We start from the raw sequence: 27,662 nt of genomic DNA on the forward strand, positions 1-27,662 counted from the left end.
CAATTAGGAAAAAGGATTATTCTCCCCACCAAAAAAAAGGAGTGGGGAGGGGAATCAACCACACCCAGAGACACTACCATGTGGAACAATATCCGTCCCCATCACTGGCTGGAGCCGTTATTTCTTCTTGTGCCTCTTTGTATGTTGCCTCTTCTTCTGGATGGTAAGAAGAGCTCTACCCACTGACTGCCTCCATGGGCTCAAATACTGACTCCACCACCTGCTTGATGTGGGATACTTAGCAAGTCTCCAAACCCCTTTTTCTTCAGTTTCCTCTTCGTAAAAATGAGGAAAGTAATAATACCTACTTCATTGGGTTGGGGAAGAATTAAGCAAGATAATGATTACAAATCGCTTAGAACTGGAATTGGTACATGGAAAGTAGTCAGCTCATATCTGTTGAATGGAAAAAAAATATATTGAATTAAGAGCACAGCAACTGCATGGAGACAACCTAAATGTCCATCGACAGATGAATGGATAAAGACAATGTGGTACCGATATACAGTAGAATATTACTCAGCCATAAAAAAGAATGAAATGATGCCATTTGCAGCAACATAGATGGACCTAGAGATTATCATGCTAAGTGAAGTGAGTCAGACAGAGAAGACAAATATCATATATATGGAATCTAAAATATGACACAAATGAACTTATGTATGGAACAGAAATAGACTCACAGACATAGAGAACAGACTTGTGGTTGCCAAGGGGGAGGGGGTGGAGGAGGGAAGGATTGGGAGTTTGGGGTTAGCAGATGCAAACTATTATATTCAATATATAGAATGCATAAACAATAAGGTCCTACTGTAGAGCACAGGGAACTATATTCAATATCCTGTGAGAAAGCATAATGGAAAAGAATATGAAAAAGAATGTACATACATGTATTGATATAACTGAGTCACTTTGCTGTACACCAAGAAACTAACACAACATTACAAATCAACTATACTTCAATAAAATAAATTTTTAAAAAAGAACACAGCAACTGCATTCAAGTAGAGTAGTTCTGTAATTTCCCGGGAAGAATAGGAGAAAGTTCATTTCCATGTAAGATAGAGGTCTGTTCTTTGAGCAACAATTCTGAATGGTCCAAACATGAATTTATAGACCTTTTTTGAGGCCAAACTTAGTAGCCACATTGAAGGGACTGGTCTCCCCTCCAAAGCTGCATAGCCTCTGGCACCCACCCTCACCCCTCCCCACATCTCTTATACTCATCATGGTTTCATAACATGAAACACCCAAACATCCAGCCTTAGACTGAGAAGCCCACTCCAAACTAGAATCTCAAGCCGCTGAGGGATTAAACAGAGTGAGCCCGCAGTCTCACCACCATCAAGGGTCTGCCCATGCAGACACACTCCCAGGCTCTTTCTCAATACTTTTCATGGTTGATGGTACGAACATCACTGTGCGACACGGCACTGCCACATTCTTAAGTGTGAGAGCACTTGGCTGGCTGATGAAAGCCCGTTGCTTGGCATCCAACGAGAACAAACACTTTGATTGGAGAACAGAGACAACAGGAATTTGTATATAGGATGACACCTACAGCCAAGCAGAATGGGTAAATTCTCAAGACTTCAGCCTTTCCTGAGAACAAATCTTTTAGAGAAGTGATCCCTGTTGTTTATAGCTGAAGAGAAACGTTTGACCCTGGGTGGGGAAATTCCTGCCCTGTGTAATTCCTACACCCCTCAAAGCAACCCCAAGTGCCTGAGTGAGTAAGTGAAATTTTGCCAAGTCCAAACAGCTGTGAAGATCACATGCACACAAGGATTGAGCACATGAGGTGGTGTACACACGCTTCACGGTGTTGCATCTGTCCGAATAGCTAAGGTGTGCAATGGCAAAAAGTGCCCCCAAATTGAAGGAGCTGGCAACGATGATGGAAGGGAGACCTTGTATTTGTCCAGTATAGGTGGGCTGCCACGTTGCATCCTACACTGGACTCAGGCTCAGAGTAGCTCCTACCTGGGACATTACTGGTCCCCAAAGCAGAGGGAAACGAAAGCTTGGTGAGCCCCACACTGCTCTTAAAGCTTCTGCTCAGAAGAAGCACACATCACGCCCCTCACATTTCATTGGTCAGACCGAACCACGAGGCCAAGCTTATGATCAGTGGGGCAAGGAAAGGAAGGGCCAACACATATTTCAGAACAACTATTCAGTTACAGTGTTGTGTGTATATAACTACATTGTTATCTGCTCGTCTATGGCATACAGTTTCATTGAGGGATTGTGTTTGAATGTTAAAATATTCCATTTTACTCCTTGCAATATTTAATACAATTGATCCCACATATTACATCTATACCTTATCATTTCCTTCTGTCGACGGTACTGTCAGCATCTCCACCTTCTTCTCAGAAGAAATTACCTGGCCACCTGTATGTCATGAGTTTTTCTTTTCTCTGAAATTCAGCAGTGTGGTCAGTTTTCACACATTCTCTCTGCCATCTTCTTCAACTGGCTTTACCTATTTCAGGCTGGAGGGGTTCCTTGCATATAGGCAGATGAGAGGCAAATCAGACCAGAATCCGTGTTACTCTGGAGTACTTTACTTTTATACTTTATAGCATGTGAGTGTGGAGGTCTGTTTGCACGGTGAGATCCCCTTTGGGTGATATAACAGAACTGGTGTTGAGTTGTGTTGTCTCAGAACACGTGGGAGCAGTGGCCAGGGAGATGCGTGTGATGCTCATGGACCCTCCCACCATCTTGCTCTGGGCACCTGCACAGCCATGTGCCCTGCTGCCCGGTCCAGGGAACAGAGCTGTGCCTCTTATCCTAGGACATCCATAGTCTCCCACCCAAGGATTGAATGCTTTTTACCTTATGAGTGATGTCTTTTCCACTAGAGGCTCTATTTTAAAGAGTTGGATTGATGGTAAACAGTTCAAGTTTAGAAGTATCAATTTACTGTCACCTGTGACTAGAGACATAATTTATAATTTGACTTGATTAGCCTTTTGTTCTCTAACTTCTCCAAACTGGAGAGTAATCACATGTGAATGACTGTTTCTTTTTTCCCACCTTCTATTAATGATGTGCTCTCTAAAAGTGTCTCAGCCATCTCAATCCTCTCATTGAGCTTGCAACTCAGAGCAAGTGGGACGAGCAGTCAGTGGCTATAAAGTTGGAAGACACAAGTTTCATCTGGTCTTGACTCCCTAGTGAATACCACCTCCCTATACCCTCTCTGAGCCACACCTATATCTATTTTGCCCTTTTTTTGGTCAAAAATGTTTAAATTTAAATAAAATTGAATGTGACCCCAGTTTATAAAATGAGACAACAATATATGAATGCAACCAAAGGACTTACTGTTTTGTAAAAAGGAACAGTGCTTTGTTGATGTGCATATTGATTTTAATTTGCACAAAGCATTTCAGTTTTCCTAGAATGTGAAATAAACAACCTGACTTTCCCTCCACAAACAGTGGCCATTAACATGGCACACCCGAACTGTTGTTTTGTTTTGTTTTGTTTCTAATTGTATTGATTTGAGTCCTCTCTGTCTTTTTCTTGATGAGTCTGGCTAAAGATTTATCAATTTTGTTTATCTTCTCAAAGAACCAACTTTTAGTTTTATTGATCTTTGCTATTGTTTTCTTTGTTTCTATTTCATTTATTTCTGCTCTGATCTTTATGATTTCTTTCCTTCTACTAACTTTGGGTTTTGTTTGTTCTTCTTTTTCTAGTTCCTCTAGGTGTAAGGTTAGATTGTTTATTTGAAATTTTTCTTGTTTCTTGAGGTGTGATTGTAATGCTATAAACTTCCTTCTTAGAACTGCTTTTGCTACATCCCATAGGTTTTGGATAATCGTGTTTTCATTGCCATTTGTCTCTAGGTATTTTCTAATTTCCTCTTTGATTTCTTCAGTGATCTCTTGGTTATTTAGTAAGGTTTTGTTTAGCCTCCAAGTGTTTGTGTTTTTTACATTTTTTCCCTGTAATTTATTTCTAATCTCATAGCATTGTGGTCAGAAAAGATGCTTGATATGATATCAACTTTCTTAAATTTACCGGGGCTTGATTTGTGACCCAAGATGTGATCTATCCTGGAGAATGTTCCATGTGCACTTGAGAAGCAAGTGTAATCTGCTGTTTTTGGATGGAATGTCCTATAAATATCAATTATATCTATCTGGTCTATTGTATCATTTAAAGCTTGTGTTTCCTTATTAATTTTCTGTCTGGATGATCTGTCCATTGGTGTATGTGAGGTGTTAAAGTCCCCCACTATTATTGTGTTACTGTTGATTTCCTCTTTTATAGCTGTTAGAATTTGCCTTATGCATTGAGGTGTTCCTATGTTGAATGCATATACATTTATAATTGTTATATCTTCTTCTTGGTTTGATCCCTTGATCATTATGTAGTGTCCTTCCTTGTCTCTTGTAACATTCTTTATTTTAAGGTCTATGTTATCTGATATGAGTATTGCTACTCCAGCTTTCTTTTGATTTCCATTTGCATGGAATATATTTTTCCATCCCTTCACTTTCAGTCTGTATGTGTCCCTAGATCTGAAGTGGGTCTCTTGTAGACAGCATACGTATGGGTCTTGTTTTTGTATACATTCAGCGAGCCTGTCTGTCCTCACTTTCAGTCTGTATGTGTCCCTAGGTGTGAAGTGGGTTTCTTGTAGACAGCATATATATGGGTCTTGTTTTTGTATCCATTCAGTGAGCCTGTCTGTGTCTTTTGGTTGGAGCATTTAATCCATTTACATTTAAGGTAATTATCGATATGTATGTTCCTATTACCATTTTCTTAATTGTTCTGGGTTTGTTTTTGTAGGTCTTTTTCTTCTCTTGTGTTTCCCACTTAGAGAAGTTCCTTTAGCATTTGCTGTAGAGCTGGTTTGGTGGTACTGAATTCTCTTAGCTTTTGCTTGTCTGTAAAGCTTTTGATTTCTCTGTCGAATCTGAATGAGATCCTTGCCGGGTAGAGTAATCTTGGTTGTAGGTTCTTCCCTTTCATCACTTTAAATATATTGCTCCCTTTTGGCTTGTAGAGTTTCTGCTGAGAAATCAGCTGTTAACTTTATGGGAGTTCCCTTGTATGTTATTTGTCATTTTTCCCTTGTTGCTTTTAATAATTTTTCTTTGTCTTTAATTTTTGTCAGTCTGATTACTATGTGTCTCGGTGTGTTCCTCCTTGGGTTTATCCTGCCTGGGACTCTCTGTGCTTCCTGGACTTGGGTGGCTATTTCCTTTCCCATGTTAGGGAAGTTTTCGACTATAATCTCTTCAAATATTTTCTTGTGTCCTTTCTCTTTCTCTTTTCCTTCTGGGAACCCTATAAGGAGGATGTTGGTGCGTTTGCCATTGTCTCAGAGGTCTGTTAGGCTGTCTTCATTTCTTTTCATTCTTTTTTCTTTATTCTGTTCTGCGGCAGTGAATTCCACCATTCTGTCTTCCAGGTCACTTATCCGTTCTCCTGTCTCAGTTATTCTGCTATTCATTCCTTCTAGTGTATTTTTAATTTCAGTTATTGTATTGTTCATCTCTGTTTGTTTGTACTTTAATTCTTCTAGGTGTTTGTTCTTTAATTCTTCTAGGTCTTTGTTAAACATTTCTTGCATCTTCTCGATTTTTGCCTCCATTCTTTTTCCAAGGTCCTGGGTCATCTTCACTATCATTATTCTGAATTCTTTTTCTGGAAGGTTGCCTATCTCCACTTCATTTTAGTTGTTTTTCTGGGGTTTTATCTTATTCCTTCATCTAGTACATAGCCATCTGCCTTTTCATTTTGTCTGTCTTTCTGTGAATGTGGTTTTCATTCCACAGGCTGCAGGATTGTAGTTCTTCTTGCTTCTGCTTTCTGCCCTCTGGTGGATGAGGCTATCCCACACCTGAACTCATGACCCTTCTTCACCCTCCTCCAATCCATTGAAGTCACTGTTCAAGAACCAGCACAGACCCAACTTCCTCCTTGTCTTCTTGGTCAATATCTCAAGTGGTCTCTCCTTTCCCACAATCCTTCTTACAGTCTTGGCCATGGTCTTGGGTTGTGAGCACTTGGGTCCTTTCCTCTGTCACTAATTGTTCGACTTTGAAACAATGAGAGGTAAATTCCAGAAAGAACCTCTTGTAGTTCCATAAAATTCTAGGAACTTACAGGGACATGGAGACCTTCAATTCACTGAGTCCAACAGACGTATTTTTTTTTAATTTAATTAATTAATTAATTAATTTATGGCTGTGTTGGGTCTTCGTTTCTGTGCGAGGGCTTTCTCCAGTTGCGGCAAGTGGGGGCCACTCCTCATCGCGGTGAGTGGGCCTCTCACTATCGCGGCCTCTCTTGTTGCGGAGCACGGGCTCCAGACGCGCAGGCTCAGTAATTGTGGCTCACGGGCCTAGATGCTCCGCGGCATGTGGGATCTTCCCAGACCAGGGCTTGAACTCGTGTCCCCTGCATTAGCAGGCAGATTCCCAACCACTGCACCACCAGGGAAGCCCCCAACAGACGTATTTTTTAGACAACCAAACTGGGGCTCAAAGGCTGGAGTGATTTAATTGAGGTCTTCTACTTAGTGACAGAGAAAGGGCAGGACTCGCATCTACTATTACCTAGGTGCTGTTTCTACTCTAAAGTACTGCTACTTTCTATCATACATAAATATGACTACTGACTCTTTTGTAAAAGTCAAAGAAAGATAAAGCAAGGCCTCTGAAATAGTAAGAGTATTAAATGTGTTCTGATTTGATTGATGTAAAGCAAGATTTCTAAGGATGGACCTAAGAGAAACAAACTAAATTTTATAACAAGAAACAGTGGCAATAGCAGTTGTTACTAGACCTTAACTTCAGAGATGTGCAAGTGATAGAGGTTGGTGCCAGTGGAGGATGCTTCTTCTCAGAGACCTGCAAGCATGAAGCTGGCTGCAAGACAAGATGCAGCTGAAGGAAGATACTGACATATATGCACGTCCCTGGCAGGTATTTTCCAAGTACAGAGCTTTCAGCATTTGACTCTGAGTGGATACCTTGTCCTTTTATACTGCAGGAAAATAGTGAATAACATCATCTGTCCTCTCAGCACCACATGTAACACAGTGGCTGCTTAGGGATCTGGTGTCTGTTTCTTCTGGTAGCTACTTTCTATTGGGAGAAGAAAAATTTATAACAATATCCCTTCTATTTATTGAGTTGGTTTGGCATCCTGATGTAATTGAATTGCACTTAAAATAAGAACTAAATAGAAATAAGAATTTTGAAAGAGAAAAAATTTTTAATTCTTATAAAAAAGCATGTCCCTGTCAGCCTCCCTTTTGAAAAATACAGCAGGTTTCAATATTTATTACATGCATTGTTTAATGCAGGAACAGGATATAATGTACATCACTATATCTTAGCTCAAAATTTAAGTACAAGTTATCTTTGCTTAAATTGGATTTTCCTATCAGCCGAAATAATCTCAAAAGTAGCATAAATATAAAGTTAAATATCTGCTTTGTTTCATTATATTAGAAATGCTTTCGAGTGCAGAGTGTCCTGAATTTTGAGCAGTAGTATGTTGAAATTTACGAACTCTGTAGCTTTTCTCAGAGGCACAATTTAAAAGAACAAGTTCTCGGAAAAAAAGGGATGTGTTGAAATGGAACTGTCAAACCAAGGTCAAGCTGTTCACTGGATAACCTTTGAATAGGCTGGAATTATCCAGATTCTCGGTAGCTAGACAATCTTTTCTAGCAAAAGAAAGAAATAGCAATGGTGTGCATCAATCAATTTTGTGACAACTTGATTTTCCAAAAGTCCCCTTAAGAAAATTCTCCAGTGTATTTGGAGGTAATGTAGCTAAGTCATATCCAGTATATTAAACACTTAAGTTTGTGTGTTGCTTTCAGATAATTTGGCAGGGCACACAGCTATATTAGCAAAAAGCTGAAATATTAATGGAAATATTAACCTTGTCAGATTATGAACTGAGTTGAAATTTATCATGTGTGCCATAATATTGGGCTTTTCTTTTAGAACAAAGCATTTTGTGATGGAAGACAGACATATTTAAAAGTGCCTTGATTTACCACATTTGAGTACAGGCTTTTGTTTAAGGCTTACCTCAATACCCAATGCTGTGATCACCAAGAGGAGATGTGCAGACCCCAGAGCACGGATCCTGTCCGTGGAATCTGATCACAGGTCCTGCCATCCACCAGTGGTACCAGAATCACATGATAGTGGAGAAGCCATGGGTCCTTTCCTTTGGCTTGTTGGCTGTTACCAAAATCTTTATTCCATTCTACCTTCACACAAATTCTTAACACACACACACAAAGAAAAATTTGGTTTACACAACATATGGAGTTGACTTCCTGTATTTTTCAAACTACCTATAAAAAGCCAGTCATCTGTCTACATGTGGGGCTAAAATAAAGATCATGGTTTACATTTGGTCGTTAAAATGAAGTTATGGGCATGAAAGAAAATTACTATATTTGATTCATCTTTTTTGTTCATAACATCTGTCTTTCAGGAAAGGCTGGCTCTGTGTGCTTTGGGGTTTAGTGTATTCTTATTACAGAATGTAGGCAGAAGAGAGATGCTTAGAAATGTCTCAGGTTTGCCCCAAGCAGCCCTAAGGCAAGGACGTGGGTGTGGACATTTAGTTGGGAAGTAGTTCCAGGTGGCAGAGCGAGTGGACCAGGGAGGGTTCAGCTCCAGCTACTGAAAGGGGCAACTGGCAACAGGGGCTCAGTCCATCTGGAGACCCTCCAAGGGAAGTGTGGAAGATGTGCAGACCTGCCCACTGAGGGGTGTGGGTGCAGAAACTGGGGCATTTATCCATCATTTTATAAATGATTTTTTTTTTAATATCCATCAATTACTTTCTCATTGGTTGAGGCACAGGAAACTGTAGATTTAGAAAGGAACAGCCTGCAGGTGACCTCCAAGGAAGGCAGAGGGAATATGGTTAGGACACCACCAACATCGGCTCCAGAAAGCATAACTAGAAATGAATATAAACATTGGGAGAGTCGACTGACTGCACCGTATCCGCGTGGACACTCAGCTTATCATCGTATGGTAATAATGCAGAACGATGTCAACTGAGCATTGTGACCTTGTGCGTTTTGTTTTTTCTTAGCCCTTGACTCTTCCATCACCCATCAGAAGGTACAAAATTGGTTTTAATCTACTTAAGCCAATCATCAGACATCTCTGTAGACATAGATTCCACTGAGATTTCTAAACAGATAGCCTAGACCAGATTCATAATCTGGTTATTCAAAATCTGTTATTCCTACATGCCAACACTTATTGTCACTGTTTTCAAAGTTAACAAATTTGTATTCAGTATCTACTTGCTTTATGACAGAGATTTGATGGCACTCTCAGTAACATGCCTCCTTTTGCTCCCACCTGGGACTGCTTTGATCATGTCTGAGAGGGTGACCAGACAGGTCTTCTGATTTTGTTGACATCAGTTTCATACTTTGCTCAATAGGTTTCCTCTATTTGTTTAAATAGATTTTGAACATTATGAGCCCTTTATAATATTTTGACCTCACATCCAGTGATGCAATACACTGATCAACAAACAGAAAGAGAAACAGAGATCATCCCATACAGAGTCACCCAATACATACAGTGTGCTCAATAGCTACCAGAATGGAATTAAGTGAATGCAGCATTAGCATAACTCAGTTCCAAACTTTAAGGAACAAAGTCTGTTGTCTTGTTGTCTAAGTACTTCCTTGGATGTATCACGTGTTTTATGACCTTCAGACTTCCCAAATGTCTAACCATCTGGTTGGTCATGAAAGCCAAAACACAGAAAAATGACAATAAGTGGCAAATAGATGTACTTGTCAGTTGGGTAACAAAAGATGAGTAGATGATGGAACAGCTCTTTGTATTAAGATTACAAAAGGTAGTAAAGTGCCATTTATTTTAAAAATAAGTCCCACTGTCTTTCCATGTGGGTTCTGAGATCAGAGAGGGAGCAGAATTGTATACACACTAGATCAACAACCAAATGTATTGAACTCTCAATTTGTGTGTAACAAGGACACAGCTTTTCTTCTAAGTTTTAAAATACGGACATCTATTTTTCACGTCATTAGTAATTTCTTGGTAATCTGAGTTCCAAGTGGCTCCATTTTTCTGGGGTCACCTGTTCTATTGAAAAACCAAAACATTACTTGATTTCTCACTCTATTTTTGACCTCAGTTATTTTCCATCCTCCTGCTTTTGCTTATCTTGGCCCCATCCGGATGCAGAGATGTCTCATACATTTTGCTGTAGTCCAGAATTTGAACTCACATTGTCACCTTTAAGCTAACATGATGCTGCTATATTGTTAGATCATTAATGAAATTTGGAGAATAACAGAAGGGAATTCGAGCTCAGAATACAAATCAAATCAAAATTCAATTTCAATTAGTTGCCAATGTTTACCAACCATTTTCCAACCAGGAGACACTTTGAATGTTCTCTTTTTCCTTGGATGCAGCCTGCTGATATGAAGCTGGCGTCTCCCCTCCCCCTGAATGAGTCCTTCACTCTTCTCCTATACCCACAGTATCATTGTCTGCCAGAGAGAAAAACCCAGAGTAATCACTGCATTATTTTACAGAGTAGTTAAATTTCCCTTTGTATGAACATCACTGATCCAGATTTTGCCCAGGCCTGGTATTTATGACCAAGAAGGTCATTAGGGCGGAGCTTCAAGATGGCGGAAGAGTAAGACGTGGAGACCACCTTCCTCCCCACAAATACATCAGAAATATATCTGCATGCGGAACAACTCCTACAGAACACCCACTGAACGCTGGCAGAAGACATCAGACCTCCCAAAAGGCAAGAAACTCCCCACGTACCTGGGTAGGGCAAAAGAAAAAAGAAATAACAGAGACAAAAGAATAGGGATGGGACCTGCGCCAGTGGGAGGGAGCTGTGAAGGAGGAAAGGTTTCCACACACTAGGAGCCCCTTCGCGGGTGGAGACTGCGGGTGGCGGAGGGGGGAAGCTTCGGAGCCACGGAGGAGAGCGCAGCCACAGGGGTGCGGAGGGCAAAGCGGAGAGATTCCCGCACAGAGGATCAGTGCCGACCAGCACTCACCAGCCTGAGAGGCTTGTCTGCTCCCCCGCCAGGGCGGGTGGGGCTGGGAGCTGAGGCTCGGGCTTTGGTCGGATCGCAGGGAGAGGACTGGGGTTGGCTGCGTGAACACAGCCTGAAGGGGTTAGTGCGCAACAGCTAGCGGGGAGGGAGACCGGGAAAAAGTCTGCAGCTGCCGAAGAGGCAAGAGACTTTTTCTTGCCTCTTTGTTTCACGGCGCGCAAGGAGAGGGGATTCAGAGCGCCTCCTAAACGAGCTCCAGAGACGGGCGCGAGCCGCGGCTATCAGCGCGGACCCCAGAGACGGACATGAGACGCTAAGGCTGCTGCTGTCGCCACCAAGAAGCCTGTGTGCGAGCACAGGTCACTCTCCACACCTCCCCTCCCGGGAGCCACGGGGACAACTTCCCCAGGAGAACACACGGCGCGCCTCAGGCTGCTGCAATGTCACGCTGGCCTCTGCCGCCGCAGGCTCGCCCCGCATCCGTACCCCTCCCTCCCCCCGGCATGAGTGAGCCAGAGCCCCCGAAGCAGCTGCTCCTTTAACCCCGTCCTGTCTGGGCGGGGAACAGACGCCCTCAGGCGACCTACATGCAGAGGCGGGTCCAAATCCAGAGCTGAACCCTGGGAGCTGTGCGAACAAAGACGAGAAAGGGAAATCCCTCCCAGCAGCCTCAGGAGCAGCGGATTAAAGCTCCACAATCAACTTGATGTACCTGCATCTGTGGAATACCTGAATAGACAACGAATCATCCCAAATTGAGGAGGTGGACTTTGGGAGCAACGATATATATATATATTTTTCCCTTTTTCTCTTTTTGTGAGTGTGTATGTGAATGCTTCTGTGTGTGATTTTGTCTGTATAGCTTTGGTTTTACCATATGTCCTAGGGTTCTGTCTGTCCTTTTTTTCGTTTTTGTTTTTGTTTATTAAGTATAGTTTTTAGCACCTGTTATCATTGGGGATTTGTTTTCTGGTTTGGCTGCTCTCTTCTTTCTTTCTTTCCTTTTTTGAAAAATTTTTTTATTACTTAAAAAAAATTTTTTTAATAATTATTTTTTATTTTAATAACTTTATTTTATTTTACTTTATTTATTTTATTTTATCCTCTTTCTTTCTTTCTTTCTTTTTTTTCTCCCTTTTATTCTGAGCCGTGTGGATGACAGGCTCTTGGTGCTCCAGCCAGGCATCACGGCTGTGCCTCTGAGGTGGGAGAGCCAAGTTCAGGACACTGGTCCACAAGAAACCTCCCAGATCCACGTAATATCAAACGGCAAAAATCTCCCAGAGATCTCCCTCTCAACGCCAACACCCAGCTCCACTGAACGGCCAGCAAGCTACAGTGCTGGACACCCTATGCCAAACAACTAGCAAGACAGGAACACAACCCCATCCATTAGCAGAGAGGCTGCCTAAACCCATAATAAGGCCACAGACACCCCAAAACACACCAGCAGACGTGGACATGCCCACCAGAAAGACATGATCCAGCCTCATCCACCAGAACACAGGCACTAGTCCCCTCCACCAGGAAGCTTACACAACCCACTGAACCAACCTTAGCCACTGGAGACAGACACCAAAAACAACCGGAACTACCAACCTGCAGCCTGCAAAAAGGAGACCCCAAACACAGTAAGTTAAGGAAAATGAGAAGACAGAGAAACACACAGCAGATGAAGGAGCAAGGCAAAAACCCACCAGACCTAACAAATGAAGAAGAAATAGGCAGTCTACCTGAAAAAGAACTCAGAATAATGATAGTAAAGATGATCCAAAATCTTGGAAATAGAATGGAGAAAATACAAGAAACATTTAACAAGGACCTAGAAGAACTAAAGAGCAAACAAACAGTAATGAACAACACAATAAATGAAATTAAAAATTCTCTAGAAGGGATCTATAGCAGAATAACTGAGGCAGAAGAACGAATAAGTGACCTGGAAGATAAAATAGTGGAAATAACTACTGCAGAGCAGAATAAAGAAAAAAGAATGAAAAGAATTGAGGACAGTCTCGGAGACCTCTGGGACAACATTAAATGCACCAACATTTGAATTATAGGAGTCCCAGAAGAAGAAGAGAAAAAGGCAGGGACTGAGAAAATATTTGAAGAGATTATAGTTGAAAACTTCCCTAATATGGGAAAGGAAATAGTTAATCAAGAGTCCAAAACAGGATAAATCCAAGGAGAAACACGCCAAGACACATATTAATCAAACTATCAAAAATTAAATACAAAGAACAAATATTAAAAGCAGCAAGGGAAAAACAACAAATAACACACAAGGGAATCCCCATAAGGATAACAGCTAACTCTGCAAGCCAGAAGGGAGTGGCAAGACATATTTAAAGTGAAGAAGGAGAAAGACCTACACCCAAGATTACTCTACCCAGCAAGGATCTCATTCAGATTTGACGGAGAAGTTAAAATGTTTACAAACAAGCAAAAGCTAAGAGAATTCAGCACCACCAAACCAGCTTTACAACAAATGCTAAAGGAACTTCTCTAGCCAGGAAACACAAGAGAAGGAAAAGACCTACAATAACAAACCCAAACAATTAAGAAAATGGTGATAGGAACATACATATTGATAATTACCTTAAATATAAATGTATTAAATACTCCAACCAAAAGACATAGACTGGCTGAATGGATACAAAAACAAGACCCATATATATGCTGTCTACAAGACACCCACCTCAGACCTAGGGACACATACAGACTAAAAGTGAGGGGATGGTAAAAGATATTCCATGCAAATGGAAATCAAAAGAAAGCTGGAGTAGCAATTCCCATATCAGACAAAATAGACTTTAAATAAAGACTATTACAAGAGACAAAGAAGAACACTACATAATGATCAAGGAATCAATCCAAGAAGAAGATATAACAATGGTAAATATTTATGCACCCAGCATAGGAGCACCTCAATACATAAGGCAAATACTGACAGCCATAAAAGGGGAAATCGACAGTAGCACAATCATAGTAGGGGAATTTAACACCCCACTTTCACCAATGGACAGATCATCCAAAATGAAAATAAATAAGGAAACACAAGCTTTAAATGATACATTAAACAAGATGGACTTGATTGATATTTATAGAACATTCCATCCAAAAACAACAGAATACACATTCTTCTCAAGTGCTCATGGAACATTCTCCAGGATAGATCATATCTTGGGTCACAAATCAAGCCTTGGTAAATTTAACAAAACTGAAATCATATCAAGTATCTTTTCCAACCACAATGCTATGAGACAAGATATCAATTACAGGAAAAAATCTGTAAGAAATACAAACACATGGAGGCTAAACAACACACTACTTAATAACCAAGACATCACTGAAGAAGTCAAAGAGGAAATCAAGAAATACCTAGAAACAAATGACAATGAAAACACAATGATCCAAAACCTATGGGATGCAGCAAAAGCAGTTGTAAGAGGGAATTTTATAGCTATACAAGCCTACCTCAAGAAACAAGAAACATCTCAAATAAACAACCTAACCTTACACCTAAAGCAATTAGAGAAAGAACAACAAAAAAACCCCAAAGTTAGCAGAAAGAAAGAAATCATAAAGATCAGATCAGAAATAAATGAAAAAGAAATGAAGGAAACAGTAGCAAAGATCAATAAAACTAAAAGCTGGTTATTTGAGAAGATAGACAAAATTGATAAACCATTAGCCAGACTTATCAAGAAATAAAGGGAGAAGACTCAAATCAATAGAATTAGAAATGAAAAAGGAGAAGTAACAAGTGACACTGCAGAAATACAAAGGACCATGAGAGATTACTACAAGCAACTATATGCCAATAAAATAGACAACCTGGAAGAAATGGACACATTCTTAGAAAAGCACAACCTTCTGCGGCTGAACCAGGAAGAAATAGAAAATATAAACAGACCATCTCAAGCACTGAAATGGAGACTGTGATTAAAAATCTTCCAAAAAACAAAAGCCCAGGACCAGATGGCTTCACAGATGAATTCTATCAAACATTTAGAGAAGAGCTAACACCTATCCTTCTCAAACTCTTCCAAAATATAGTAGAGGGAGGAACACTCCCAAGCTCATTCTACGAGGCCACAATCACTCTGATACCAAAACCAGACAAAGATGTCACGAAGAAAGAAAACTACAGGCCAATATCACTGATGAACATAGATGCGAAAATCCTCAACAAAATACTATCAAACAGAATCCAACAGCACATTAAAATGATCATACACCATGATCAAGTGGGTTTTATCTCAGGAATGCAAGGATTCTTCAATATACGCAAATCAATCAATGTGATACACCATATTAACAAATTGAAAGAGAAAAACCATATGATCATCTCAATGGATGCAGAGAAAGCTTTTGACAAAATTCAACACCCATTTATGATAAAAACCCTCCAAACATTAGGCATAGAGGGGACTTTCCTCAACATAATAAAGGCCATATATGACAAACTCACAGCCAACATCATCCTCAATGGTGAAAAACTGAAACCATTTCCACTAAGATCAGGAACAAGACAAGGTTGCCCATTCTCACCACTATTATTAAACATAGTTTTGGAATTTTCAGCTACAGCAATCAGAGGTGAAAAAGAAATAAAAGGAATGCACATTGGAAAAGAAGAAGTAAAGCTGTCACTGTTTGCAGATGACATGATACTATACATAGAGAATCCTAAAGATGCTACCAGAAAACTACTAGAACTAACCAATGAATTTGGTAAAGTAGCAGGATACAAAATTAATGCACAGAAATCTTTGCATTCCTATACGCTAATGATGAAAAATCTGAAAGTGAAATTAAGAAAACACTCCCGTTTACCACTGCAACAAGAAGAATAAGATATCTAGGAATAAACCTACCTAAGGAGACAAAAGACCTGTATGCAGAAAATTATAAGACACTGATGAAAGGAATTAAAGATGATACAAATAGATGGAGAGATATACCATGTTTTTGGATTGGAAGAATCAACATTATGAAAATGACTCTACTACCCAAAGCAATCTACAGATTCAATGCAAAACCTATCAAACTACCACTGGTATTTTTCACAGAACTAGAACAAAAAATTTCACAATTTGTATGGAAACACAAAAGACCCGGAATAGCCAAAGCAATCTTGAAAAAGAAAAGTGGAGCTGGAGGAGTCAGGCTCCCTGACTTCAGACTATACTACAAAGCTACAGTAATCAAGACAGTATGGTACTGGCACAAAAACAGAAATGTAGATCAATGGAACAGGATAGAAAGCCCAGAGATAAGCCCACACACATATGGTCACCTTATCTTTGATAAAGGAGGCAAGAATATACAATGGAGAAAAGACAGCCTCTTCAATAAGTGGTGCTGGGAAAACTGGACAGCTACATGTAAAAGAATGAAATTAGAACACTCCCTAACACCATACACAAAAATAAACTCAAAATGGATTAAAGACCTAAATGTAAGGCCAGACACTATCAAACTCTTAGAGGAAAACATAGGCAGAACACTCTATGACATAAATCAGAGCAAGATCCTTTTTGACCCACCTCCTAGAGAAACGGAAATAAAAACAAAAATAAATATATGGGACCTAATGAAACTTCAAAGCTTTTGCACAGCAAAGGAAACCATAAACAAGATGAAAAGTCAACCCTCAGAATGGGAGAAAATATTTGCAAATGAAGCAACTGACAAAGGATTGATCTCCAAAATTTACAAGCAGCTCATGCAGCTCAATATCAAAAAAAACAAACAACCCAATCCAAAAATGGGCAGAAGACCTAAATAGACATTTCTCCAAAGAAGAAGATATACAGATTGCCAACAAACACATGAAAGAATGCTCAACATCATTAATTATTAGAGAAATGCAAATCAAAACTACAATGAGATATCATCTCACACCAGTCAGAATGGCCATCATCAAAAAATCTACAAACAACAAATGCTGGAGAGGGTGTGGAGAAAAGGGAACCCTCTTGCACTGTTGGTGGGAATGTACAATGATACAGCCACTATGGAGAACAGTATGGAGGTTCCTTAAAAAACTAAAATAGAACTACCATATGACCCAGCAATCCCCCTACTGGGCATATACCCTGAGAAAACCATAATTCAAAAAGAATCATGTACCACAATGTTCATTGCAGCACTATTTACAATAGCCAGGACATGGAAGTAACATAAGTGTTCATCGACAGGTGAATGGGTAAAGAAGGTGTGGCACATATATACAATGGGATATTACTCAGCCATAAAAATAAACGAAATTGAGTTATTTGTAGTGAGGTGGATGGACCTAGAGTCTGTCATACAGAGTGAAGTAAGTCAGAAAGAGAAAAACAAATACCGTATGCTAACGCGTATATATGGAATCTTAAGAAAAAAAAAAATGATCATGAAGAACCTAGGGGCAAGACGGGAATAAAGACACAGACCTACTAGAGAATGGACTTGAGGATACGGGGAGGGGGAACGGTAACTGGGAGAAAGTGAGAGAGTGGCATGGACATATATACACTACCAAACGTAAAATAGATAGCTAGTGGAAAGCAGCCACATAGCACAGGGAGATCAGCTCGGTGCTTTGTGACCACCTAGAGGGGTGAGATAGGGAGGGTGGGAGGGAGGGAGATGCAAGAGGGAAGAGATATAGGGACATATGTATATGTATAACTGATTCACTTTGTTTTAAAGCAGAAATTAACACACCATTGTAAAGCAATTATACTCCAATAAAGATGTTTAAAAAAAAAAAAAAGAGGTCATTAATCTGATTTTAAATCATAAGCACTCTCGACCCAGGTCTCCACATAAGTAGTACCAACAAAGAACAGAGGCTTTGAAATTAGATTTTTCTTTATTGTGACCTAGATAAAATGCACAGCACATCCTTCATTCATTATACAAATAACTACAGAGAAAATGCTACTTTCCAGGAACTCCTGCAGGAATTGAGAAATAAAGCAATAGACAAGCCCCCCACTTCACTGCCCTGCACACCACCAGTCTCTTTGAGTGGAAGGAACCACATAAGGGGTTATATTGCCAATGTCCACAATAAAATCTAGTGGTATTTCCCCCACCAAAAAAAAATTTGTGGACTTGTCAATCTTTTCCCCTAAGACTGGAATATCTACAGTATTTTTCTGATATTGGTATAGCTATACTGCTTTTTTTTTTCATTAAGGTTTTTATAATTTATCTCTTTTTGGTGTATCTTTTTTTATTTCTGATAGTTCTGTATTCTTATATTTAAGATGTGTTTATTGTGAGTAGTTTAGAGTTACATTTTGTCTTTTTTCAGTCCAATCTGACAGTATTAGTCAGTTAATTGGAATATTTAGTCCATTTACATTTAATATAATTTCTGACACAACAGGCTAATAACTGTCATTTTATGATTTATTTTCTATTTGCCCTACCTGTTTTTAGTTTTCTTTGATTCTTCTTTATTGATTTATTTTGGATTAATCAAGGATTTCTTTCCCATTTTCTCTGTTAGCCTGTTAGTCATACATTTTTTCAACCTTTTTGTTGCTGATGTGGAAATTGCATCCATTCTTGACTTACTACAGTCTAACATAAATTGCTTTCTTTTGCCACTTCTCACACAATTCTAGGATCTCAGAACATTTTTATTCCATTGACTCCCATTTCATCTTTTGTGTTATTGTCATTGTGCATTTCATTCTGTTATATTTTAGACCACACCAACATTAACCTCATTATTTTGTACAGTTAATATTAATTTATATTTCCCCAGATGTATATATGGACATTTACCTTGTTAGAAAATTTTGATTTCTCCATTTCATTTCTTAATTTAAATGGAAACATCAAGGGGAATTTAACAAAAAAGTAAAAAGTTGATTATTAAATAAAAAGTGTTCTCTTACTTTCCTAAGTACCAATAAAATTCCCTTTGGTGTGTGACAAGTGTTATGACAAGTATCAGCTCCCTGCCCTTTATCTAACTGCTTCTTTTTGCCTCTATTGCAAGGAGGTTGGTAACAATGCCAGTCAGATGATGCTGTTGTTTTGATTCAGTTGTTTCACGTGAAGATGGCTCCTGGGAGCATGTGGTGCATAGCAGGTGTTCCTCATCTGTTAGCTCCCCCTTTTTTCCCAGATCTCAGGCACGTGGCTTCCTCCAAATACCAGCCTGTCTTTTTAGCCTCATCTAACAGCTATGCACCGTGGGTGGGCCCCTTCCTGGATCATGAACAGCATGGTGTTAGGGACACTGTCCCCTTCGTCTTTGCATTTACCATTAGTGCTTATGAAGGGGTCTGGCATTTAATGGGCAGTGATGGATGTTTTCTGATTGGGTTAATGAAGGACGGAAGGGATGAACAAACAATCAACACTCAGTTATGCCAGTTCATAGAGAAACGCTCCCTACCATGCACTGAGACCTCACACAGGCACACACTGAGTCTCCTGTTGACTTTGCACCTGTCTTTTCCTGGGTCAGGCTGGGGATGGGCTGTGGTGAGGGTCATTTCATCTTCATCAAGATGCACTCCTGGCCTACCCTCTGCTCCCTTGGTGAAAGTTCCCAACAGCCCCTAAGCGATGTGCACTGTGGGTGGGCCCAGGGGACAGACACCTGGACCAGTGAATCTGTGAGCAAAGCCCAGCTTCCCCACCCCTTCCTCTACTCTCTCACCACTTTGTCCACCAAAAAGAAATTTTTTTAAAGAATAAAAGAGACAATGTGGAAGAAGGAGAAAATGTGGCATTCAACAAATGTTTGTTTATACACACTGAATGCCACTAGCTAAATCCACAATGCCTGAAGAATATGGTGTTTTCTGTAATAGATTAATGTTTAAAACACTCAAGGATGAATATCAACTTGCAAAGATTGCTGTCTATGATACTTCTTCTCAAAAAAAAAAAAATTGCATAGTTTCCTTGAAGAGATTGGAAAAGTTGCCACTCTAACTATAATAAATACAGATTAAAGTATGTGTAATATTGCATGCTATTGTGTACCACAAATACTGAATTTAAAGACTAAAAATACAAGAAAATCTCATATGTTATCATTTCTTTGTGTCCCACCTATAGTTTCTCATAGATGATGTCTTTTTCAGAAGCTAATATTTCTGACTCTGTCTTTATAATAGTTTAGAAGCACTAAAGAGGATTGGATGGTCACCACAGAGGAAATGAAATATTTGAAAATATGTGACTCTTACTTAGGAAATGTGGAATATTGGTTGACTTTCAAAAGTGCAATAAAGCTTGTACTTTATCTCTCAAATGAACAAGCAGGTGAAAATGAGTGTTTTCTATCTTAAACTGACCACTGGTTTCTGGCATTTTAATATTATTTCTGCTTCACTACTTTAAAATCAAAATAGATAAGTAATATCCTCAGGGAAATAACTATGCCTTCCTTTATTCTCCATACTGAAGAACACATGCTTAGAGCTCAATAAATAATAAAGAATATAATAACACACTCTGACCTTAGAAAATTTTATGTATTTTTCAATATGTATTTCTAGAGTCTGTATTTTAACTTGTGAAGAGTCCTCAAATTAGCCTGACTACAAATCAGTATTGATTTCTGATGGTACTTGGCTGTGACCTTGGTTGTGTGACATCTCTTGGTCTTCCTTCCACACCTGGTTTCAGGAGCGGCTTCTGCTGTCCCTGCTGCCAGCGCACATAGCCATGGAGATGAAAGCCGAGATCATCCAGAGGCTGCAGGGCCCCAAAGCCGGCCAAATGGAAAACACCAACAACTTTCACAACCTGTACGTCAAGCGGCACACCAACGTCAGGTACGCTGCTGCTCTTTTCTCCTTCTGCAGCAAGTCTGGGGAGCCTGTATGCCAGGTGGGGGACATATTTAACTGGGAGCCCATAATCTTACAGTTTCATGTGTCCTTTGGAACTGTTTATCTTTGTGTGTAGAGTAAATATCACTCCACCTACCCATGTGCTGCCTCTTGGGCCTTCACATTAAGATAAGAAAATGGGTTCCTGTACTTATTGCATTTTGTGACCATCAATTACAAAAGGGAGAGAAGTGGACAACGGGGCCCTTATTCTGGGAACTCGTTGGTCAGATCTCACTGTGTCCCTGAAACCCAGGACTCAGTATCAGTAAGATTAAAGAGTCATGGGCTCTAGGCACAAGGACTGGTTCCTCAAGGTGGACTCGGCAAGGGCAGGGCCTTGGGAAGCCAGCACTTTCCAGGGAAGCTGGATGTTCTGCTGTCAATCAGGAATGATGGGTTTCTGGGGTATGGCTGGTACCCAGCATCACAGGGAACCAACATGCACCTTAATTAAATTATAATGAAAGTTACTGCTTTTCCAGGAGTGACACAGCTGTCCATGCTTCCCAGGGAGCCATCCCTGGACTCCCAGTAACTGGAAAACTAACATGGGATTGTGGTCAGGAAGGAGGATGGTATAGGACCTCTTCTCCCCTGAGCTCTAGAGAGGAGCTGAGCAGGTCCTCACTTCAGTCTGGAGAGGGTTCTCTCTCCTGTGCTCCCCATGCATCTCCGGCTACAGTGGTGTGGGACCCCTCCAGATGTGGGCGCCCTGGTCCTCACTGTTCTCCATGCCCACTCGTTCCTGATACCACTTCTCTGGGGGCTGTCCTTTCATCCACTCGATTACATTGCAGTGGTGCTTGCTATTCTGGCTGGGTTATCTCCATAAGTAACCTGTGCATGCCTCACTCATTATGTCATTCCTTTAGTTGTCAGGGTTATTCACCCCCCCTCCACCCCATTCAATTGTTTAATAACAACAACCACAAACACAAACTAAAGTGTGTTTAGAATCGTCTAGAATTGTAATAGGGCTGTTTGCCTTCAAGTCCAGACCTTTCCCATTGCATGATGCAGCCTTCTGTCTGGTTACTTCAGGTCAAGGATTTTTGAAGTTTATTAAGAAACAAATTTAACTGTAGCTTAATTTATGCATGTCTAAGACAAATCGCATTTTAACACATGATTTTAGAAAAAGGTATGGCCCAAGCACACAAAGAGCTACTATACAATGAGAAATGCACATTGAAAGGGAGATAACAGAGAAAAAAAGTTGCATATCAAGTAGGAACTAAGGAAAAAACATTGAATAAATGAGGAATCAGGAGTAAATTTTTTTATAGTCCCCACCTTTTTTTTTCTTGGAATAATAGGAAAGAGCTATGTGTGTATATATACATATATATATATGTATGTATATATATGCATATATGTGTGTTTGTATATATATATACATATATATATACACGTATACATATATATATATATATATATATATATATACACACACACACACACACACACACACAGACAGAGAACATTCATACATGTTAAGGAGTAAAACTGGACTTCCTTGGTGGCGCAGTGGTTAAGAATCCTCCTGCCAATGCAGGGGACACAGGTTCGAGCCCTGGTCCGGGAAGATCCCACATGCTGCGGAGCAACTAAGCCCGTGCACCACAACTACTGAGCCTGTGCTCTAGAGCCCACGAGCCACAACTACTGAGCCCGTGCACTCTAGGGCCCACATGCGGCAACTACTGAGCCCACGTGCTGCAATTACTGAAGCCCGCATGCCTAGAGCCCATGCTCTGCAACAAGAGAAGCCACCGCAATGAGAAGCCTGCACACCACAGCAAAGAGTAGCCCCTGCTCACTGCAACTAGAGAAAGCCTGCACACAGCAACGAAGACCCAATGCAGCCAAAATAAAAGGAATATAATTATTTAAAACACTAGACTGCCTTTAGGTTTTTAAGCATTTTACCTACATAATTAAAGAAAAAACATTTATGGTGTCTGACAAGACATACTATAGTAGAAATTGCTCTTTCCAGCCTTAACTATGAAAATCAGCAATGCCCCTTCCATCTCCAGAAATATTTTTATGTCACTTATTGGTATTCAAATTGTGTAAGGATAAATGTGTCTGTATCTAAATAGGATCACAGACTATCTTTAAGTAGCTGTGATATAATCCGGGAACAATAGACCTGTCAAAATGACTGAAGACACAACCAATCTCAAGCAGTTGATAATGGTCTGCATAATATCTATATTAGTTATCAGTTTTTGTGTAACAAATTACCCCAAAACTTAGTGGCTTTAAAGAACAATAAACACACCAATCAGAATGGTCATCATCAAAAAGTCTATAAATAACAAATGCTGGAGAGGATGTGGAGAAAAGGGAACCCTCTTACATTGTTGGTAGGAATGTAAATTGGTGCAGCCACTATGGAAAACAGTATGGAGTTCCTCAAAAAACTAAAAATAGAGCTACCATATAATCCAGCAATCCGACTCCTGGGCATATATCTGGAGAAAACAACAATTCAAAAAGATACATGCACCCCAATGTTCACTGCAGCACCATTTACAATAGCCAAGACATGGAAGCAATCTAAATTCCATTGACAGATGAATGGATAAAGAAGATGTGGTACATATATACAATGGAATATTACTTAGCCATAAAAAATGAAATAATGCCATTTGCAGCAACATGGATAGACCTAGAGATTATCATTAAGTGAAGTAAGTCAGAAAGAGAAAGACAACTGTCATATGCTATCACTTGCATGTAGAATCTAAAATACAATATGAATCAACATATCTATGAAACAAAAACAGACTCACAGACATAGAGAACAGAGTTGTGATTGTTAAGGGGAAGGGGGTTGGAAGAGGGAAGGACTGGGAGTTTGGGATTAGCAGAGGCAAGCTATTATACATAGAATGGATAAACAACAATGTCCTACTGTATAGCACAGGGAACTATATTCAATATCCTATGACAAACCATATGGAAAGAAATATGAAAAATAATATATATATATATATATATGTATAACTGAATCATTTTGCTGTATAGAAGAAATTAACACAACATTGTAAATCAGCTATACTTCAAAAAAAAAAAAGAACCATAAAAAAAGAAAAACCCATAGAATGGGAGAAAATATTTGCAATAATATATCTGATAAGGGACTTGAATCCAGAATATATAAAGAACTTTTACAGCTCAACAATAAAAATACAAATAACCTAATTAAAAAAAAAAAAGAACAATAAACATCTCACAACATCTGTGGGTTGGAGTTTGGGAGCAGCTTTCCCAGGTGGTTTTGGCATAGACTTTCCCATGAGGCTGCAGGCTGCTGGGCAATCTGTTCCCAATGTGACTTCCCACCTGGTGGACAGGTTAACTTCCTTTTGGCTGGAGGCCTCAGTTCCTCATCATTGGGCCTCTTCACAGGTTGCTTGAGTATCCTCACAACATGGCCGCTTGCTTCCCCAGAGGGAGGGGTCCAGGTGGAAGCTGCAATATCTTTTATGATCTAACCTTGGAAGGTCATTTCTGCAGTATCCTATTGGTTACACAAGTCAGCCCTACCCATTATGGGAAGGGACAGTACAAGAGTGTGAGTACTGGGAGGTGAGGATCACTGGGGCCATCTTGGAAGCTGATTAACACACTTATCTAAGGCAAAGGATTGGTGAAGCAGCTTCAACTGTCTTCAGAGATTGTGTAGAATATGTTTGCAGTGTTAAATTAAATTTAAATTCATAAAACATATTTGGGATCCTAAAGTAACTTAAATTCTTAAAACTTAAAAATGCAAAAGCTTCAATGGCATGGAGTACCAATTAATTTTAAAGGAAATATGAAAACATATGGCCTTTTCCTCCTGAAACAGGACAAGTATAATAAACAAAGAAGCAGATACAATACCTGACTAATGCAGGTAGTTCAGTCAATACCTGAGGGTGTTTTTTAATGAGAATTATTAGGTTTATAGACCAAAAAGATCTGTTGATAACTTTTAGTTTTGCTTTGATGATTCATTCAGTGAAATATTTATTCTCTGTTAATAACATTGACTAGCTCTTTACTAGCTGATATAATAACAGTAATAATAATAGTAATAAGTAGGATGAGGAGGAAGTGGAGAAGAAGAAGAATTTGTAGATGTGAAGGTAGCAACTACCAGTTGCCTTCTGAATCATTGTCTTCCTCTGAATCTCTCCCACTAGTGCTGAAACATTCACAAACCCATCATGTCTTTGAAAACAAACATAAATCGCTGAATCCAGTGCCACCCTCCAACTCTGAAATTACCTCCATGAATTTCATAGCCCAGATTCTAGAACAAGTTTCCACTCTCTAACTAGACTTCCTTATTTTCCCTCCCTCCTCAAATCACCACCCTCTGGCATTAACCTCCCCCATGTCACAGAACTCATTCTTCCTACATTTCATCACCAGTTGTCTTGTTCCCAAATCTGAATATGACTTCCTCTGCATCTTATCTCATTGACCACATGGTTATGCTTGGTCCCATTCACCTTGTCTTTGCATTTAAATAACTCTACATCCTTGGGTTTCCATGCCATTGTTTCCCCTTTGTTTTCTCCCTGCAGTCTTCTTTATTGTTTTCTCATCCCTAAATCTAGGCTCTTCTGTAAATGAAAGCATTTCCAGGGCTCTCCTAACTCCTCTGTTCTCTCCAGCTCTCTCCCAGGACTTAATGACCATCTATATGACACAGAACTCAACCATAGTTTTCCATAAGCATCTACCTAATGGTCTTCCTCTTGGGTCTCCCACTGACACCACCCCCAGACTCAACCCAACCAAAGTGGAGCTAGTCAACTTCTCCTGCAAGCTTGATTTGATTTGTACACTAGGTACAGCCCCAGTACTCAGCCAGAAACCGGTCTTTATCTCAACACTTCCTTTTCCTAGACACTTCCCACAACATCTAATCCCTAACAAAGCCTGATTCATTCTCCTTCCTACAAATCTCCCCTCTCTGTCCAGGTCTCCCCATTTCCCCCACTTATAGACCTTCCACAGGGCTCTCTGGGATGTACCAGATATGATTCTCACTGACCTGCCCACCTCCAGGTTGCCGCCGCCAGAGTGGTCTTAAGTGGTGATGTGATCCGAGTCTAGGTCGGGTTTCCTTCCTGTGTGACCCCCGCAGTGCCCTGCGCCTCCTCTTCCATAACCCTTTGTACATTGTGTCCCAGTTACTCATATACAGTCTGCATCTTCCTGCCCAGTAACCGCAGGGCCAGCTTCAGACCTGTACATTCAGCCCATCTTGGGCTCCTTCACCCACTACATGTCTTGACACAGGAAACACTGTGGATGTTGTCAACAAGGAGTCAACCACTCATTCTCACGTTCTCCCTCCCATGCTGCCTGGATCGGGCATCTTCCTCTGAGTGAGAGTAATGCCTCCTTTTGGACCATGGCTCAGCATCTGTGGGTCCCTGCCTCTGCAGGAGAGCACAGGAGAAGTAGGGATGGTTTTATGGCACCATCTGAATGGAGAGCACAAAAGCCCCAACAGCCCTGATTTGCCTGGACCAGAGGTCTCCCCCTGCTTCTGTCCATCATCAGAGGAGCAAGTCTCTCCTCCAAGGTGAAGCCACAAGCCTTGTACTTTGCATGAGGAGCAAAGTGTTGCCAGCAGCAGAGATCAAGCCATGTTCTGCCTGGGACCAGGCTGATGGCTGCCACACTTTTTTTTTTTTTAATTGTGGTAAAATATACATAGCATTTACAATTTTAACCATTTTAAATGGTACAGTGCAGTGTCGTTAAATACATTCATGTTGTTCTGCAACCATCACCAACATCCATGTCCAGAACTTTTTTTTCATCCCTAAACTGAAGCTCCATACCCACTAAACAGCAATGCCCCATCCCCAGACTCTGGCAGCCACCATGCTACTCTCTGTCTCTATGGTTGGGCTAGTCTAAGTACTTCATATAAGTGAAATCATATAATATTTGTCCTTTTGAATCTAGCTTATTTCACTCAATTTAATGTCTTCAAGGTTCATCCAAGTTGTAGCATGTGTCAGAATTTCATTTCTTTTAAAGACTGAATAATATTCCACTGTATTATACACCACAGTTTCATCCATCCATTTCTTTAAATGTCAATAGACATTTGTTTCATTTTATGAATAATACTGCTGTGAACATGGGTATACGAATATCTGTTTGAGTTCCTGCTTTCAGCTCTTTTGGGTATATACCTAAGAGTGGAATTGCTGGATCCTATATATGGTAATTTTATGTTTCATAAAATTTTGTGAGTTGGCAGTTATTTTTGTTTCATGGCCCATCTTAAACCATACCATATTCACTACCTGAATCCAGAATTTTAGGCTTCTTTATTAGTCCTTTACACAAAACATAAACACGTTATTGTGTAGGTAAAGTTGTAATGTACACAGTGGTGCTGTAGTTTCTCTATCCTGACCCATCAAGGTTAGCTAAACACGTACACAACTCTAAGGAATCTCACATTTGCCCTCCCAGCCTGTACATCCCATGAAGGGAAGCTGTACTGTCATTTCCTAACTCATTTCCCTGACTCTTCACCACCTCCACTGTTCTGTCTTACAGCACTCTGCTGTTTTCTTTTATAGCACTTATTATCACTGTAATTGGATGTTGGTTGGTGTCCTTATTTGTTTCATGCATCCCCCAAACCAAACCCTGAGCTTTAGAAAGATGTTCTGTATCTG

The 27,662-nt window shown here is 40.1% G+C and overlaps 1 protein-coding gene across 4 annotated transcripts in view; it reads left to right on the forward strand.

Annotated features, from left to right (window-relative positions):
• The window catches only part of ADCY2 (adenylate cyclase 2), a 430,270-nt gene that overhangs the window by 272,456 nt on the left and 130,152 nt on the right, over positions 1–27,662 (forward strand). For all 4 annotated transcript variants that reach the window (XM_059916085.1, XM_059916083.1, XM_059916084.1 and 1 more), the window contains one exon: positions 20,741–20,889. In XM_059916085.1, coding sequence (XP_059772068.1) covers positions 20,741–20,889 — 149 coding nt within the window. The remainder of the gene's footprint in view (positions 1–20,740; positions 20,890–27,662) is intronic.

This window comes from Balaenoptera ricei, chromosome 3 (genome assembly GCF_028023285.1).
Source record: "Balaenoptera ricei isolate mBalRic1 chromosome 3, mBalRic1.hap2, whole genome shotgun sequence".
Taxonomy (NCBI): Eukaryota; Metazoa; Chordata; class Mammalia; order Artiodactyla; family Balaenopteridae; genus Balaenoptera; species Balaenoptera ricei.